The sequence below is a fragment of the Mastigoproctus giganteus genome, chromosome 1, assembly GCF_048544385.1.
Source record: "Mastigoproctus giganteus isolate SK-2022 chromosome 1, ASM4854438v1, whole genome shotgun sequence".
In the NCBI taxonomy this organism is placed as follows: Eukaryota; Metazoa; Arthropoda; class Arachnida; order Uropygi; family Thelyphonidae; genus Mastigoproctus; species Mastigoproctus giganteus.
In genome coordinates this window covers 120,009,980-120,028,374 of record NC_143575.1, presented here as the reverse complement: position 1 = coordinate 120,028,374, position 18,395 = coordinate 120,009,980, and the positions used below count along the sequence as shown (strand labels likewise).

The window sequence follows — 18,395 nt, the reverse complement described above, 5'->3', positions numbered from 1 at the left end:
GGCTTCTGAGTCGCTTGATAATTTATATGCATCCCATGCATTTTTCTTCTCTATTATGAGTCTCATTAGTTCATTAGATAACCATTTAGGCCTAAACCTTGAACAATATTTCTTAATAGGTATGAAAGTTTTAGTAGCTTCCACAATTAATTCCTTGAATGCTTTCCACTTAGAATTTACTGTTGGTAACATCGTCAGTTTATTCCACTGTACAGAATTTAAAAACTGTCGGAGACCACTGTACTCACCTTTACGGAAGCAAAAATCCTTTCCTTTACCTGATGGTAATTAAATCTTTAAGTAAATCCCACATCAGTACACTGTGATCACTGCCACCTAGTGGTTCCTTTATCTGCAAATTCTTAACAATGATCTTAACAATTCTTAACAATGATCGAATGATCACTGCTGATAACCAGATCAAGAGTATTACTTTCTCTGGTTGCCTCTCGAACATGCTGCTGCAGAAAACAATCATCCAATATATCCACAAAAGTCTGATTAGTGTGTGAGTGACCAACCCACAAGTTCCAGTCAATATCTGGGAAGTTAAAATCCCCCATTATAAGACATTCCGATTTACTAGCCCGCTCTATTTCTCTGTACAATTGTTCATTGTACTTATTCAAGTCATTAGGCCTATAACACACTCCTACTCTTATTTTTGCTTTGGCAGAGCTTATGTCACACCAAACTGACTCAACAGTGCACTGTTCATCTATATCAACTGGATGCACTTCTTTTGATTTTATGTTTTTCTTAATTAACAGCATAACACCTCCTCCCTTTCTATCCTGTCTATCCTTTCTGTACACATTGTACTCCCCAAATTCCACTTCAGCATTCCTTATATCTGTGTGACACCACGTCTCTGCTATCCCAACAATATCCGCCTTTGATGTAGTAGTAGTAGTAGTAGTGGCATGTGATGCAAGAAAGCAAATGTATGAGCTTATGCAGCATTAGCCAAAAAAAAAAAAAAATCACACCATTCCCTCCAAATGCCTGTCCAGTTCCTCCTTAAATTTATTCCACAACGACAGATGGAAGTTTGTTCCAGCAATTAACCACGCGCTGGCTAAAGGCAAATTCCCGCACATCTATTCTACATCTGTCCTTTCTTAATTTGAATTTATGCCCCCCTAGGTTCGTAATCTGAACAAGTGGAAGGATCCCATCAGAATTCAGCGTGCTGAACCCATTCAAGGCCTTATATACCTCAATCAGATCACCGCGCAGGTGCCTAGTCTCCAGCCACTGCAATTTGCAGAACTTAAGCCTCTCTTGATAAGAGGATCCCTTCATTCCCCTCACCAATCTTGTTGCCCTTCTCTGTACACGCTCAAGTAAATCTACATCCTTCCTAAAATGAGGCCTCCAGACCTGTACGCAGTACTCAAGGCGTGGCCTGACCATTGCCTTATACAGAGGGATAATCACCTCCTTTTCCCTGCTAGCAAAATTCCTATATATCATTGACAAAACCCCATGACCTGCCCTGGCAGTCTGTCTGCATTGCTCAGAAAACTTCATATCTGACTGCACAATTACTCCCAGGTCTTTTTCATTTTCTACCACCTTAAGTGTAGTACCATACAGTTGGTACGTTTCTCTGGGGTTACTTCTACCCATATACAGTACTTTGCATTTGTTAAGGTTAAACTTCAGTTGCCACTTCTTAGCCCATCTGCCCAAATTATCTAGTTCCTGTTGCAGTAGCACATTGCTATTACTGTCATTAACAACCCTGTCAACCTTTGTATCATCTGCAAACTTTGACACTAAGCCTGATATACATTCATCAATATCATTGATAAATATACAAAACAACAGTGGACCCAACACCGAACCCTGTGGGACTCCACTAATAACATTAGTCCAAGAAGAGCAGCACCCATTGATTTCCACCCTCTGTCTTTTCGCACTTAACCATCCTTTTATCCATTGTAGCAACTTACCCTTAATACCATTCTGCCCCAATTTGTATAATAGTCTTCCATGCACAACAGTGTCAAAAGCTTTCCTGAAATCCAAATATATGATATCAAAATTATTTTTTGCATCCAGTTCCTTTGTAACCACATCATAATATCCTATCAAATTTGTCAGACAAGACCTTCCCTTAACAAACCCATGCTGTGTCTGAATTATTGCTACAGTCTTGTCTAGATGATCTTGTAATGCATCTTTAACCAGCGACCCCATTATTTTACCCGGAACAGCAGTTAAACTAACTGGTCTGTAATTACTCGTGTCACCCTTCGATCCCCCCCCTTTGGAATTATGGATACATTTGCACTTCTCCAGTCCGTGGGAACGTCCCCTGAGTCCAAGGATGCTCTCAGAATTATGGCTAAGGGTTTGCTTAGTTGCTTTGCCACCTCCTTTAATATAACTGGATAGATCCCATCCACCCCAGGTGTCTTGACACCTGGGATGGATGGGATGGGATGGGTGGATGTCTTGAAAAACACTGCAGACGTTATGAATCACGGGTTAAAAAAGCATCTAGACAAGTTTGTAGTTACAGTTCAGTCACAGCATGGGTTTTATTAAGGGGAAATCTGGTCTGATCAATTTGATAAAATATTATGATGTTGTCAAAAAGGAACTAAAGGCAAAATATAATTTTGATTTCATATCTCAATTTACTAGGATTAGATTAACTGAGGCACTTGAAGATTGCAAGTAAAAAAATCAACCAGAAATCATAAAATTCAAGTAATATATAGAATAGGTATAAATAGATGTTCTGCAAGTCATAAATAAGCAACAAGAAGCGGTGCTCTAAGTCTTCAATAGGAGATCAGTGTGCGTATTATCTTGCAACCTCTCGCTGTCTTCACACCCGCTGCTCAAAAGAAAAAAGAGAGACCAATTGTTTAGTTTGTTTTAGTGCGTCACATCGATTGTTGTGTTCTGCCGCACAGCAAAAAGACAAATTTGTTTCGTTATGCATGTTAGGGATGTCGGAATTTTTTTTTTTTGTAGCTTTTTTTTTTTTTTTTTGTTTAGAAATCGTGAAAATGATGGGCAAAGAGTTCTGCTAACAGCAATATTTTATTAGTCATTCCCAAGTTACGCAAATCTTGACTTACGAAAGAAGTCCTGGTACGTATGCTTACATATGTTGGGGACTTACTATATTTTTGGATTAACCGGAAATAATTTTTTACCATCTATCCTGGAAAATCGAGAGTTTGCAGATGATACAAAGGTTTGTACGGTTGTTAGTGACAGTAAGGATGGTCGTTTGCTGCTACAGGATCTAGAAAAGTTGAGCAGATGGGCTTAGAGGCTGCTACTGAAGTTTAACAGTGACAAATGCAAAGTACTGTGTATGGGTATATGGGTAGCACAATAACATACCAACTGCGATACCACACTCAGGAAAGAGTAACATACTAACTGTGATACTACACTCAGGGTATTGGTGAATGAGTCCTGGGGATAATTGTGCAGTCAAGATATGAAGTTTTATGGGTAGTGTAAGAGAGGCTGCAAGAGTAGCTCACGGTGTCTTGTCAATGATATATAGGAATTTTGGTAGCAGGGATAAGGAGTTGATTATCCTCTTGTATAAGGCAATGGTCAGGTCACACTGTGAGTACTGCATACAGGTCGGGAGGCCTCATTTTAAGAAAGATGTAGAGTTGCTGGAACGAGTACAGAGAAGGGCAACAAGGTTGGTTTGTGGAACGAATCGGTCCTCTTACCAAGAAAGGATTATGTTCTGCAAATTGCAGTGTCTGGAAACTAGGCACCTGTGAGGTGATTCGATTGAGGTGTATAAAGCCTTGAATGGTTTGAGCAGGCTCAATGCTGATGAGACTCTTCCTCTTGCTCATATTACGAACCTGAGAGGGCATAAATTCAAATTGAGGAAAGACAGTTGTAGAATAGATGTGTGGAAATTTGCCTTTAGCCAATGGAGGGTTGATTGCTGGAATAAACTCCGATCTGTCATTGTGGAAGTTGACAGCTTAAACAAATTCTGAACTAGACATTCTTCTGGAGTAAATGGATGGGTGAAATGGAAACAGCTTTTTTTTTCTTTTTTTGCCTGATGTTTTCTTGCATCATATGCCTCTACTAATGCTAATGCAGACTTTGTATTCTAGAAATGTTGAGTCAAATTTTTGTTTAGAATAATGATACCACCATTTAGAAGGCTGTGAACAGCATTTCCAAAGCTTCATAATAAAAAAAATAATAAAAAAAAAAGAATTTGTTTTTTTTTCATCTGGCTAAATATTCTTTCAAACTCTGTTTACATTTGAAGAAGAATACTTAAATTGTCAAGCATGATTAGTTAAATTGTTATATTTAAAGATTCCATATGTACCTGTCGGGTCTCCAACTAACGACCACTGTTCATCAATTCGTTCTTCTTTTTTTTTTTTTTTTTGTGAAATTAATTAATTTCAGTTTCGTTCAAAAGAATCTGTTCACAAAATACACTTACATTTAAGTCAAATAATATTTAATTTTATGCTTCCAAAAACTGAGTTGGTAACTGGCTATCTATGAATCATGTTTGGAGCTATTAAACATAATAAAACATGATGGCGCCTCCGTAGCCAGGTGGGAAGGAGCAGCAGTGCGTAGCACACGCTTCTTGATTAGACTGGGGTTTGACCCCATCACCACTAAATACGGAGGATGCGGAAAGGTCAGGGAATGACCACCACATATCCCGGAGCAACATGGCCTTAGTTGCTAATGCTCCTAAAAACCAAATAACAAACAAACATAATAAAACATGCTTTGGTATACGGAAATCAAAATAGAAAGTACACTGGCTTCCAGATTTATTCATTAAGTTGTACAGCTTCTACTAGGAGATGCATACTACTAAATATTAAACATCTGAAGTTGTAACCCTTCAATTGGATCACAATATGTAAATTGCCTTGGTGGCACAATGTTGGTAGAACTGCAATAATGTGTTCCCCCCCCCCATATATAGTTTTTGTCATGTGGCATTCTGCTGAGCAGTTGATCATCAATCAAACTGTTTTGACATTCATGATATATTATATCTGTACTCTTCTTTCTCTTTTGTAATTGGCTAGGAAAGTGGCCTTTACTAATTTATTGCTAGAGAATGGTGGTGTTTTGGCTTGTATTTCTAGATTCTATCAGCAATGCGAGTTAAGAAAAGTTGTGTCTAACATTTTTACTTTTTGAAAATAAATTTTTAATGATATTAGTTTTTATAAACTGTAAGTTCTTAACTTAATCTTTATTGTTTTTAAAATTTAGAGACGACAGCATCCTGAGCCATACTATAGGCATTCACTGCTCCTATATTATCAAAAATAGGAAGAAAATATGCAATTTTTTTTTTTTACAAAAAAAAAAAAAAGACAAATTAAAACTGTTATAAGAAAAAAAATATATATATATTCTATTATGATGGTGGGATAAAGGAGGAGTCAAATCAAGTCAGAAAAGTGGATCTGTTTTAAACTGGCGAGTTAACAGCTCTTTAAATTATATATTTTTTAGCCTAGATCCCAAAAGCTCTGCCTTTGCACAAAGCCATTTAATTCACTCTGAGTTAAAAGATGAGGCTTGTTTGAGTCTGAGCATTCGTATCCTGATTTAGAGTTGATGTTTGGACTGTTTCTATTTGGTCAAATGCATTTTCCTCTTCTAATAACCAGGATTCTAGAGGAACAGGAACAACTAGTTCATCATGGTGATAACTGGTCTAATGACTGATGGGATGTTTGGATACTCAATTTTTTCCTTTTTCGTCTTTCCTATTCTATTCTTCAATCTGAGTTATGCAAAAATGACAGCAGTTGACATGAATGGTTAGCTCCCATCCATGGGAACAGCGAATGGCTGTGATACTTTACTTTTATTATTTAACCAGTCTTTGAGATGTGAAGAAAAATTTGTGTAGCATGAGCGGCCCACTTTCTGCCCTGACATTGCAGAACCTGATCTTGAATTTGCAGAAAATAAAGTTCATATACTTTCTTCAGTAGGAGTGTCATGGCTGTCTGTAAGTTTTAATTGTGTAATCAACAAGAAATAACTGGTGACTTACCACAATGATGTAACATTTTAAACACATGTTTAACTGCAACTGAAACCAAAAACTATATAAGGAGAATGAGTTTACTAACATGTAACAACGTTAACTCGCACATTTATAATGCTGACTGATTGATCGGCCTGGGAGGTTTGCTTAACATATCTGTCTGACATGAAGAGAGCAGAGGGAGGGGTAGAATAGTTTAGAAATTGAAGCAACATCTAGAAGACTGCTGACTTTAGAGCATCTCAATTTCAATCTCAATCAGAAGTCCAAATAATATGAAAAGACAAATCACAATCTACAGTACGTGAAAATTAAATTATGAACATTATATACATTATAAACATGATGTATGGAGAGTAGTGTTGTCATGAAAAAGCAGTATTCCATGTGTGAATAATCCAGGACTTTTTCTGCATCATTTATGTAATTTATTTTTGAATTTTTCCACTAAGTTTAAATAATCTAATGTGAAAAACAGGTATACATCTCCTAAATTCTTTCAGAAGTATGCAGTACAATGCAGCATTCATAGCATCTCCAGATGCTATGAATGCTGAACAACAAGACTATTATGGCTTTCAGAAAATAGTGACCATTACTTTCCCTGCTGATAGCACAGACTTAAACCTTCTTTGTTGGGGGTGAGTGATGGTAATCCTTCCATTGTGCAAGTGATGGGCAGTTTTTTACCAGGGGTAATAAATCTCTTTAGTGTGCCATATTGTCTATTTCCATGGGAATTTCTTTGAATAACCACAGTCACACTTAAAGAAAAGTTTTGAACAACTATCCTGCAACCATCTTTTTTCAATTTAAACTTATTCCCTGATGTTTGTGCGTATGTGTGTCACCCATGAAAGAGAAAGAATGCATCTGTACACTTTAATATACTCAATCCAACTTAAACACTTCAATCAGGTCTACTAGTTTCAGATTATGGTAATTTACAGAACTCAAGTCTATTTGTTTGATTACTCAGTTGTGCTCCTCCCTAATCTTGCTGCTCTTTTCTGCACCTTAAACTCTACTAACTTGAGTATGTTGCCACACACATAGTCTGTTATTCTGCAAATACTACTACTGAAATGCAACTACAATATATCATCATAAATCCAGTAACCTGAGGCTTAGGTTGAGCCCGATTTTTGAAAATTCTGGTTTTTAGAAAGTGCTGGTTTTTTGAAAGTAGCCTAAGCATCCAAAGGCAGATCGTTGTATTACAGGATACAGCAAAAGATAGATTTTCATAATTTAGTCACATATTTCAATATATGTGACATAAATTACGTCACATATATTGTGACGTAATTTAAAACAATATAATCAATATACATCAGAATATTTAAAAACCAAAGACAAAATATGCATAAATAAACATGAAATATACATCTCATGAAATAAACATGAGATGTAGAGGCAAATAAATCATATATGCCTCTACATCTTCATACCACATCAGGGCCTAAATTTAAAATAATAAAATATATAATGTTTTGTGAAAAGTTTTGATGATGGCTTAGAGAAGATTTAAGAGTTTAACTTATCAGTTGGCAGCTGGTTCTGATTTAATCCCCAACTTTTATCTGATGTTTAGCTCATATTTTATTTTTGAAATGTTGTCCCATATGTTTAAATAGGTTTTATGTTTTGGGCTTGTCTCAGTATATGGAAAAGTTATAATGTAATTCTAATTCCTAAGTTTCCTAATCTGAGTTATGTAGCCAATTATCACCCAATTTCCATTTGTTCCCTGTCTTTGAAAGTTCTTAAGAAGCTGTTGTTGACACCATTTGAATCAAATTTTTGCTCAGTGGTTTGAAAACATTCATTACAGTACAAGCAGGAGATTTCAATTAATTGTCTTATTTTATTATTTTTCTGTATTATTACTGTATTATTTTTACAGTATTATTTTTCACATTATGTACAATATAATTATAGATTGTAGTTTTGTTTTTTTATAAACAGTATGAATAATAAACCAATTAAAATGTAGAGAACATTCAAATTTAACCTCATAGAGAGAGATATAGCCTAGGCGTAGAAACGAAGGTATGTACAGTATCGCTAAGTAAAAGATAAAAACATTACTGTATTTAAAATGAAAAATAAAAGATGATAAAAATTTAAAAGATTATAAAAATAAATTATAGAGATGATAAAAAGATTAGAAAGGTTAAAAAATACTGTTAATAAATATATGGCTGACATACGACCAGATCGACTTACGATCTGTCAGTCAGAACAGAAGTCAGTCGTAAGTCGACGACCAACTGTATTTCGTTTTTAGGAGCATTAGCAACTAAGGCCATATTGCTCCGGGGATATGCGGTGTTCATTCTGTGACCTTTCCGCATCCTCCATATTTGGTGGTCATGGGCTTGAACCCCGGTCTAATCAAGAAGCATGTGCTACGCACTGCTGCTCCTGCCCACCTGGCTACAGAGGCACTACTACTACTACATCATAGTATTGAATCAAATTGGTCAGACAAGACTTCCCCTTAACAAACCCATGCTGTGTCCGTCCAAGATATAACTGAAGTCTTGTCTAGATAATCTTGCAATGCTTCTTTAACCAGTGCCTCCATTAATTTCCATGGGACAGAAGTTAAACTAAGAGGTCTGTAATTACCTGTGTCTCCCTTTGATCCTCCTTTGTCGATTGGTGTCACATTTGCACATTTACAGTCCATGAGTACCTCCCCTGAGTCCAAGGAAGCTGTCATAATTTTGGCTAAGGGTTTGCTTACTTCCTTTCTGATGAATTAACCTAAATTGCCAATATCATTTTAACATAAATACTATTGCCATAAAGGTGAATCCATTATTTATTTAATACTCAAGGTAAGACTCGACAGCTATTTTGAGACGTACCGGTTTCACATCAAACAAGTGCTCTCTGTTAGCAAATTTATGGAAAATGTGAATAATGTATTAAGTCAAAGTGAATAGCTAAAGTGGTGTATTTAAGATGTTTACAATTAAACATATGGTAAAAACTGTGCATACTTTTAACTTTAAATTCAACACATTTCTGCATTCAGTTTCTGTCTTGTGGACACTTTTGTTACTCCAGTGATGGGGATTGAATTTCGTCCTCTGACCTCAGTAATCCATACTTTCCACAATCCATTTCTTTTCTTTATAATAATTGTCTACTATTCACATTTTCACCATATCAATCTTAACACTTTGACAAAATAGTTGGTTGGTTTTTAAGGTTATCTAAATCTGTGGGTTCTGCAATATAAGCTTGTTTCTAGATTTTCCATTATTAGTTGAAAGTAATTTAAACTAATAATGGTAGTCAACATTAATATTGTTCTTCCAGTAAAGATTTTTAAACAGGAAACAAAAATTTACTACTTGCTATAATTCATACAGATAATGTATGAATTATAGCAAGTATGAATTATTACTATTAAGCACAACTTTCTACTTGTATTAAAATGTAGAAAGGTAGCTCTCTTAAAATATAATATATTTTAAATATAATTTTTATCAAGAGATAACTACTAATTAATGCAGTGTTACATAGTGATTATTATAGTATCATACTCCAGAGGTTCTTACAACCCCCTTGGACACATACACTACTTGGGAGCAGTGCATGTGACCGAAGGATATTATGCTGTTAACAAATGAAATAATAGTGCTATAACAACTTATTAACTGGTAGTTACCTCTTAATGGAAATAATCACAAAGGAAATGTATCTATTAAAGTCATGATTAGAGATATAATTTTCTTCTATATTTATTTATTACTGCTAACACAAACAAAGGTATGCATATAGTTATATTTTAAAACAGGCAAAATAAATAATGCTATGTAAATTAATTAAAAGCCTAAATAAAAAATTTAAGTAAATACATACAGTTAATGGTAAATTTTTTTTTTACTATTAACTGTATTTTAGTGACATTTTTAATATATCTGTTTAATGAAAATATTATTAACAAGATTTTTTAATGGCAATCAAGAAAACAAAATAAATGATACTTACTGCAGTACCTTCAAACCGTATACGCATATGACCAGTGCCATTATGTTTAATTAACTGAACAACATAAGGTTGGTTATCTATCAGGACATCCATAACAGGATCAGATAAATATATGTTTCCAGAAACCTCTACGCAGTGACCATTTACAATTACCTATTAAAAGTTTACAGTTTACATTTACAATTACTAATTAAATATTAATAATGATATGGTTTTAAATATCAGTACTGCAAAAGGAAACAATAAAAATAAATAACAACATACTGAAATTGGTGCAAGGACAAATTTTAAAAAAAAATTAGCATTAGCATTATTAGCATTAGTAGAGGCATTTGATGCAAGAAAGCAAGCTTATGCAGTATCAGCCAAAAAAAAAAAAAATAAAATAAAATAAATAAATAAATAACCACTTCCACTTCACCCCTCTGTTCATTTGAAATACCTGTCCAGCTGAGCCTTAAACTTATTTAGGCTATCAACTTCCACCACAAGGGATGGAAGTCTATTTCACCAACAAACCATCTGCTGGCAAAAGGCAAATTTCCTCATGTCTATCCTACATCTGTCTTTTCTCAATTTGAATTTATGCCCTCTCAGGTGATTATTCTGAGCAAGAGGAAGAATCCCATCAGCATTGAGCATGCTCAAACCATTCAAGGCTTTATACACCTCTATCAGATCACCTCGCTGGTGCCTAGTCTCCAGACACTCTAATTTGCAAAACTTAAGCCGTAAGAGCACCCCTTTGTTCCATTCACTAATCTTGTTGCCCTTCTCTGTACTCGTTCCAGCATCTCCACATCCTTCTTGAAATGAGGCCTCCAGACCTGTATACAGTACTCTAGGTGTGGTCTGACCATTGCCTTATACAGGGGAATAATCACCTCCATATCCCTGCTAGAAAAATTCCTATATATCATCGACAATACTCCATGAGCTACTCTTGCAGCCCGTCTGCACTGCTCAGAAAACTTTATATCTGCCTGCACAACCACCCCCTGGTCCCTTTCATTCTCTACCACTGTCAGTGTAGTACCACAGAGTTGATACGTTGCTCTGGGGTTGCTGTTTCCCATATGTAGTACTTTACATTTGTCAATGTTAAACTTCATTTGCCACCACTCAGCCCATCTGCTCAACCCTTCCAGATCCTCTTGCAGTAGCATAGTGTCCTTGACAACCCTGCCAACCTTCGTATCATCTGCAAACTTGGCCATTAAGCTTGATATACCATCATCAATATCATATATAAATACAGAAAACAATAATAGACCCAATACTGAACCCTGAGGGACTCCACTAATAACATTAGTCCACGATGAGCAGTGTCCATTGATTACCACTCTCTGTCTTCTCCCCCTCAACCACCCCTTTATCCATAGCAGAAATTTGCCTCCAGTGCCACACTGCTCCAATTTGTGCAGCAGTCTTCCATGTGCAACATTATCAAAAGCCTTTCTAAGATCCAAGTATAAAATATCAAAGTTATTCCCTGCATCCAGTTCTTTTGTGACTGCATCACAGTATCCAATCAAATTGGTCAGGCAAGAATTCCCCTTAACAAAACCATGCTGTGTCTGAGCTATAACTGAAGTCTTGTCTAGATGATCCTGCAGTGCTTCTTTAACCAGTGCCTCCATTACTTTTCCAGGAACAGAAACTAAACTAACAGGTCTGTAATTACTTGTGTCAGCCTTTGATCCTCCTTTGTGAATTGGGGTCACATTTGCACATCTCCAGTCCATGGGTACTTCCCCTGAGTCCAAGGAAGCTCTCATAAGTATGGCTAAGGGTTTGCTTACTTCCTTTGCTGCCTCCTTTAATATAACTGGATAGATCCCATCCAGTTATATTAAAGTTATATTATATTAAATCTTCAACAATTTCTCCTCCACTTTACTCTCAGTTATTACAAGATTCTCTAGCTTACTGCCAGAGTTGAATACACCTCTGGCATTCCCCCTCACTGAATGTGTGAATGTCGATGCAAAATATTCACTCAGTTTGTTAGCTACCTGAGCAGGATCATCAACAGTTGACCCATCGATATCAAGTGGACCAATCTGATTCATCCCCTTCCTTCTAGAGTTTACATAAGTAAAGAACTCTTTGCTGTTTTTCTTTGCATCCCTTGCCAAAGATTTCTCGTAATGTGCCTTCGCCTGCCTAACCTCCTTTGTAACTTGGTTACAGATCAACTTGTATCTATCATAGGCTTCTGTGTCACGTGTTAATTTGTATGTATCCCATGCATTTTTCTTCTCTGCCATATGTCTCATTAGTTCATCTGACATCCACTTAGGCCTAAACCTTGTACAATATTTCTTAGTTGGTATGTACAGCCTAGTAGCTTCCAAGTTAAGTTCTTTGAATGCTTCCCATTTTGAATTTGCAGTTGGTAACATCATCAGTTGGTCCCACTGTATAGAATTTAAATACTGTCTCAGTCCATCGTAGTCGCCTTTACGAAAGCAATAATCCTTCCCTTTACCCCTAATGGTAGTTACCTCTTTGAGTAAATCCCACTTCAGCACACTGTGATCACTGCCACCTAGTGGTTCATTTACCTGCAGATTCTTAATGCATGAAGAATCACTACTGATAATCAAATCAAGAGTATTACTCCCTCTAGTTGCCTCCCGAACATGCTGATGTAGAAAACAATCATCCAATAAATTCCCAAAAGCCTTGCTAGTGTGTGAGTGACCAGCCCCCAAATTCCAGCAATATCTGGGAAATTAAAATCCAACATTATAAGACTCTCTGATTTACTTACCCACTTTATTTTCCCATACAGTTTCTTATTATACTCATCAGAGTCATTAGGCTTATAGCACACTCCTACTCTCAATTTTGATCTCCCAATGCTTATGTCACACCAAACTGACTCGACACTGCACTGTCCAGCAATGTTGACTGGCTTCACTTCCTTGGATTTTATGTATTTCTTAACTAATAGCATAACCCCTCCTCCCTTCCTACCCTGTCTATCCTTTCTGTAGACATTGTACTCCCCAAATTCCAGTTCTGCATTCCTTATATCTGTGTGACACCATGTCTCTGAAATTCCCACAATATCTGCCTTTGATGTTTTGAGCAATACCTCAAATTCATCAAATTTATTTACTAAACTCTTAGCATTGGTGTACACGCAAGTATACATGCACCTGTTCTTTTTCTTAGACACAACCTATGTGTTTATTTGTACCCCAATGATTCCCAGCAGTCTCTGAAATATCCTGCATCTTATTTTTAAGGTTGCGGCTCATTCCAATAGAAGCAGTGCAAGAATCTCTTTCACCTCTGCCAGTGGCTACTGTTAACCTATTAGTCCTTTCTCTCCCCCCAATCTAGCAGTTTTCCAACCCACCTAACACTGCCTCGATAGCATCAGCAAACATTCTTGCACCCTTTCTATTGAAGTTTATCTCATCCCTGTAGAAGCAGTCTCTCCTGTTATCAAGTACAGACCAGGCTGAAAAAAATTCTACCCCTTGAGCCTTGCACAATCCTTCCAGGGCCGAATTGATCGACAGGGCTCTCATCATATACTCCCTCCTATCGTTGGTACATTCTGCCCAGATTACCACACAGTAATCTGGGCAGAATTGCAGAAACTTTCAAATTCAACCCTAATTCACGGCTTTTTTTCAAAAGTGACCTGTACTTGTTAAGTAATTCCGCCGGTCTCCTACTCTTAATATCATTATTAATAGAGGCATATGATGTAAGAAAGCAAGCTTATATAGCATCAGCAAAATAAACAAATAAAAAAATCCCAAACCTTCCCATTTCACCTATCCATTCATTCTAAATGCTTGTCTAGTTCTGCCTTGGACTTATTTAAGTTGTCAGCCTCCACTACGGCAGATGGAAGTTTGTTCCATTATCAACCACCCGCTGTCTAGAAGAAAATTTCCATACATCTATTCTACAATTTTCTTTCCTCAAATTGAATTTATGTCTCCTCAGGTGAGTAATCTGAGAAAGTGGAAGAATCCTGCCAGCACTGAGCTTGCTGAAGCCATTCAAGACCTTGTACATTTCAATTACATCACCTTGCAGGTGCCTAGTCTTCAGACACTGCAGTTTGCATAACTTAAGCCCTTCTTAGTAACACCAACCCTTTGTTCCATTCACTAATCTCATTGCCCTTCTCTATACTTATTCCAGCAGCTCTACATCATTCCTAAAATGAGGCCTCCAGACCTGTATGCATTACTCAATGTGTTTCCTGCCCATTGCCTATACAAGGAGACAATCACCTCCTTATCCCTGATAGCAACATTCCTGTATATCATTGCCAATAGACCATAAGCTACTCTTGGAGCCTGTCTGCACAATTACCCCAAGTTCCTTTTCATTCTCCACTACCCTGAGTGTAGTACCACACAGTTGGTACATTACTCACAGTTGGTACTGCTTTCGTAAAGGCGACTATGATGGTCTGAGACAGTATTTAAATTCTATACAGTGGGACCAACTGATGATGTTACCAACAGCAAATTCAAAATGGGAAGGATTCAAATAACTTATCTTGGAAGCTACTAGGCTTTACATACCAACTAAGAAATATTGTTCAAGGTTTAGGCCTAAATGGATGTCAGATGAACTAATGAGACATATGGCAGAGAAGAAAAATGCATGGGATACATATAAATTAATGGGTGACATGGAAGCCTATGATAGATATAAGCTGGTCTGTACCCAAGTCACAAAGGAGATTAGGCAGGCAAAGGCAGATTATGAGAAATCCTTCAGAAATTCAGTTATTTGTAGATATGCAAAGAAAAACAACAGAGTTCTTTACCTATGTAAACTCTAGAAGGAAAGGGATGAATCAGATTGGTCTACTGAATATTGATGGTTCAACAGTTGAGGATCCTGCTCAGGTGCCTAAAAAGTAAACGAGTATTTTCCATCTACATTCACACATGAGGAGTTATTCAGGAAGGGAAATGCCAGAGGTGAAGTAAACTCTGGCAGTGAGCTAGATGATTCGGTAATAACTGAGAGGAAAGTGGAGAAGAAATTGTTGAGGATAAACATAAAAAAGGTACCTGGATAGATGGGATCTATTCAGTTATATTAAAGGAAGCAGCAAAGGAAGTAAGCGAGCCCTTAGCCATAATTATGAGAGTTTCTTTGGACTCAGGGGAGGTACCCATAGACTGGAGATGTGCAAATGTCACCCCAATTGACAAAAGGAGGATCAAAGGCTGACACAAGTAATTATAGACCTGTGAGTTTAACTTCTGTTCCAGGAAAATTAATGGAGGCACTGGTTAAAGAAGCACTGCAGGATCATCTAGACAAGACTTCAGTTATAGCCAGGACACAGCATGGTTTTGTTAAGGGAAAGTCTTGTCTGACCAATTTGATTAGATACTATTATGCAGTCACAAAAGAACTGGATGCAGGGAATAACTTTGATATTATATACAGGCATACCTCGAATAACGAATAGGATGCGTTCCACGAAATTACTTCGTTAAGCGAAACTTCGTTTTCAGAGGTAAAAATACTATGGCCAGAATAGGGATACGTTCCTACGTAAAGAAAATGAAAAGCTTTTTTTTTCGAACAAAGAAAAGTTTTATTAAATAAACAGTCAACTTACATACAAAGTGAAATCACATTTTAAAATACGAGTCTAAAGTTGTTGTTTATGCTCTTTTTCTCTTTCATTTAACAATTGCCTATACGGAGTTATTGCATTTAACACTGATCGCTTAACAATAATACTTCTTCCTAAATCAGGATCATTTTCACTAAAAAAATTTAAAACGTTTTCAATGTCATTTAAGCACCATTTAAGCAACGAAGACAAAGATAATGATATCTTTGTCTTCGTTGCTAACAAGGTTTTCTAAATCTTCCACTGAAAAACCATCATCTTCTGCATTCAATAAATTTCTAACATCCTCTTCATCGACATTTTCGAAACCTATTGATTGAGCCATCTGGATAACTTCATTTCTAATTTCTTGGATGTTATTTTCTTCTTCTAGTACAACTTCTGGCCATATTTTGCGCCAAACTTCATTTAAGTATTTCTTAGTGATTTCTTTCCAAGAACTATCAATGTTTTCAATTGCGTTTTTAATGGTGTAGTTTTTCCAAAAAGTTTTAACTGTCATTTCCTCTTTATCCTCTAGTTCAGTTAAACTGCTTAGTGTTCGACGCAGATAATAAGCTTTAAATGATGCTATTACTCCCTGATCCAATGGTTGAATCAGGGAAGTTGTGTTTGCTGGAAGAAACACAATTTTGACAGGAATGCATGTGTCCAACGTGTTAAGATCAGTAGGATGTCCCGGAGCATTGTCTAACAACAAAAGAGCTTTTTCTTCAAAGTTGTTTTTTTTTTGACAATACCGTTTTACTTCAGGACAAAAGTGGTTAACAAACCAATCAGTAAATAACTCCTTGGTAACCCACGCTTTTCTATTTGCTTTCCATATTACAGGTAAATTCATTTTTATGTTACCTTTTAACGCCCTCGGATTTTCTGAATGGTAAACTAATAACAATTTTAATTTATAATCGCCAGAGGCATTTGATCCAAAGAGTAACGTTAAACGGCCTTTGGCTGCTTTGAACCCAGCAGCTGATTTTTCTTCAATAGAAATGAAGCTTTTTGTTGGTAGCCGTTTCCAGAACAAACCGCTTTCGTCAACATTGAACACCAAATTTGGAAAATTTTGACGTTCAATGATTTCCTTTAGTTTTTCTGGAAACTTATTTGCAGCTTCTCCTGTTAATTTTGCACTATGAATCCTGGCCCGTTTTTTAAATTTCTCGAACCAACCACGAGAAGCCCCAAAAGTTTCCGTAATTTCTTCAGTTTGTTTAGATTTCAGGTGATTGAACTGAATATATTTTTTTTTATGTTAAATGGGGCTTGAAATTGCCGACTTCGTTATATCGAAGCTTTGTTATCAGAGGTAACGTTAACCGAGGTATGCCTGTACTTGGATCTTAGAAAGGCTTTTGATACTGTTGCATATGGAAGACTGCTGCACAAATTGGAGCAGTATGGCACTGGAGGCAAATTGCTGCTATGGATAAAGGGGTGGTTGAGGGGGAGAAGCCAGAAAGTGGTAATCAATGGACACTGCTCATCGTGGATTAATGTTATTAGTGGAGGTAGTTGGTTGGTGGAACAGACTTCCATCCCTTGTTGTGGAAGTTGATGGCCTAAGTAAATTTAAGGCTCAGCTGGACAGGTATTTCGAACGAATGGAGGGGTGAAGTGGAAGTGTTTTTTTTTTTTTTTTTTGGCTGATGCTGCATAAGCTTGCTTTCTTGCATCATATGCCTTTACTAATGCTAACGCTTTGGGCTTTATAGAAAAGTCAGCTGAGCCAAGCTGTCTCTGCAAGAGTGAGGTATGATTATACAGGTATTTTTAATTAATTTAAGGAATTCTTATAATAATTATTCAACATTTTTGATACTGATGGTACTACTGCACTTATATTATACAAAAATTATACAAAAAAGTGCAGCAGCATCATCAGTATCAAAAATACAAAGAGTAGTTGATACATACATTATGCCTACTTTCATAAAAGCACTCCTGAAACTACAAAAGAATTCTGAAAATACTCTTGGTTCTCATTATCAGAAAACAAATATTATTATAATGGGAGGCATCAGTATTCAAACTTCTGGTGCTGAATTGTCATGAAATAACCAGAAGACCACTGAAGCAGATGTAATGTAACATCAATAATCCTGCAAAGAATCAAGTGCTTGGAACAAAAGTTGACATTGTTACAGCACACTCAGCCCCTCAGTCAGATGATTGGGACACAAGGTAGGCACCAGTACAGTGACAGCATGCTGCATGATACAGATTACCATGGTTGAGGAGTTGCCTAAAGCCACTAATCGCTGCGATTAATGCCAGAAGGTTATCTTGGTGTAAAGCGAACTGTTTTTGGACCATCAGACCAACCGTGCTTTGGAGTGAAGAGTTATGGTACATGGCATACCTGTCTGATGATTGTGCCTGGCAGATGCCCAGAAAAAGCAACGTGCCAGACAATGAAGTTTAACAGAGGAAGCATGATGGTCTGGGGTTGTTTTTCATGGTTTGGCCTGAGACCATTGGCAGTTTTGTACAAAACCACAAATGCCTTGGTCTAGCTTGATGTTCCAAACAATAATGGTTTAATTACATTGTGACAACACATTGGGGAAAGAAGATGACTGCCTCATTACAACAAGGCTCCATGTTATATTGATCATATTTTGACAGAATGGTTTGAGGATGAGCATTAAAAAGTTGGAATGGCCCGCCCAGGCCCCTGGCTTCAATCCTATA

At 36.7% G+C, this 18,395-nt stretch overlaps 1 protein-coding gene across 1 annotated transcript in view; it reads right to left on the bottom strand.

The window, feature by feature from the left end:
- Positions 1-18,395, bottom strand: part of LOC150091114 (propionyl-CoA carboxylase alpha chain, mitochondrial-like) — a 1,103,107-nt gene that overhangs the window by 87,187 nt on the left and 997,525 nt on the right. The window contains exon 20 of the mRNA XM_090381963.1: positions 10,064-10,216. Within this exon, the coding sequence (XP_090238089.1) occupies positions 10,064-10,216 (153 nt within the window). The remainder of the gene's footprint in view (positions 1-10,063; positions 10,217-18,395) is intronic.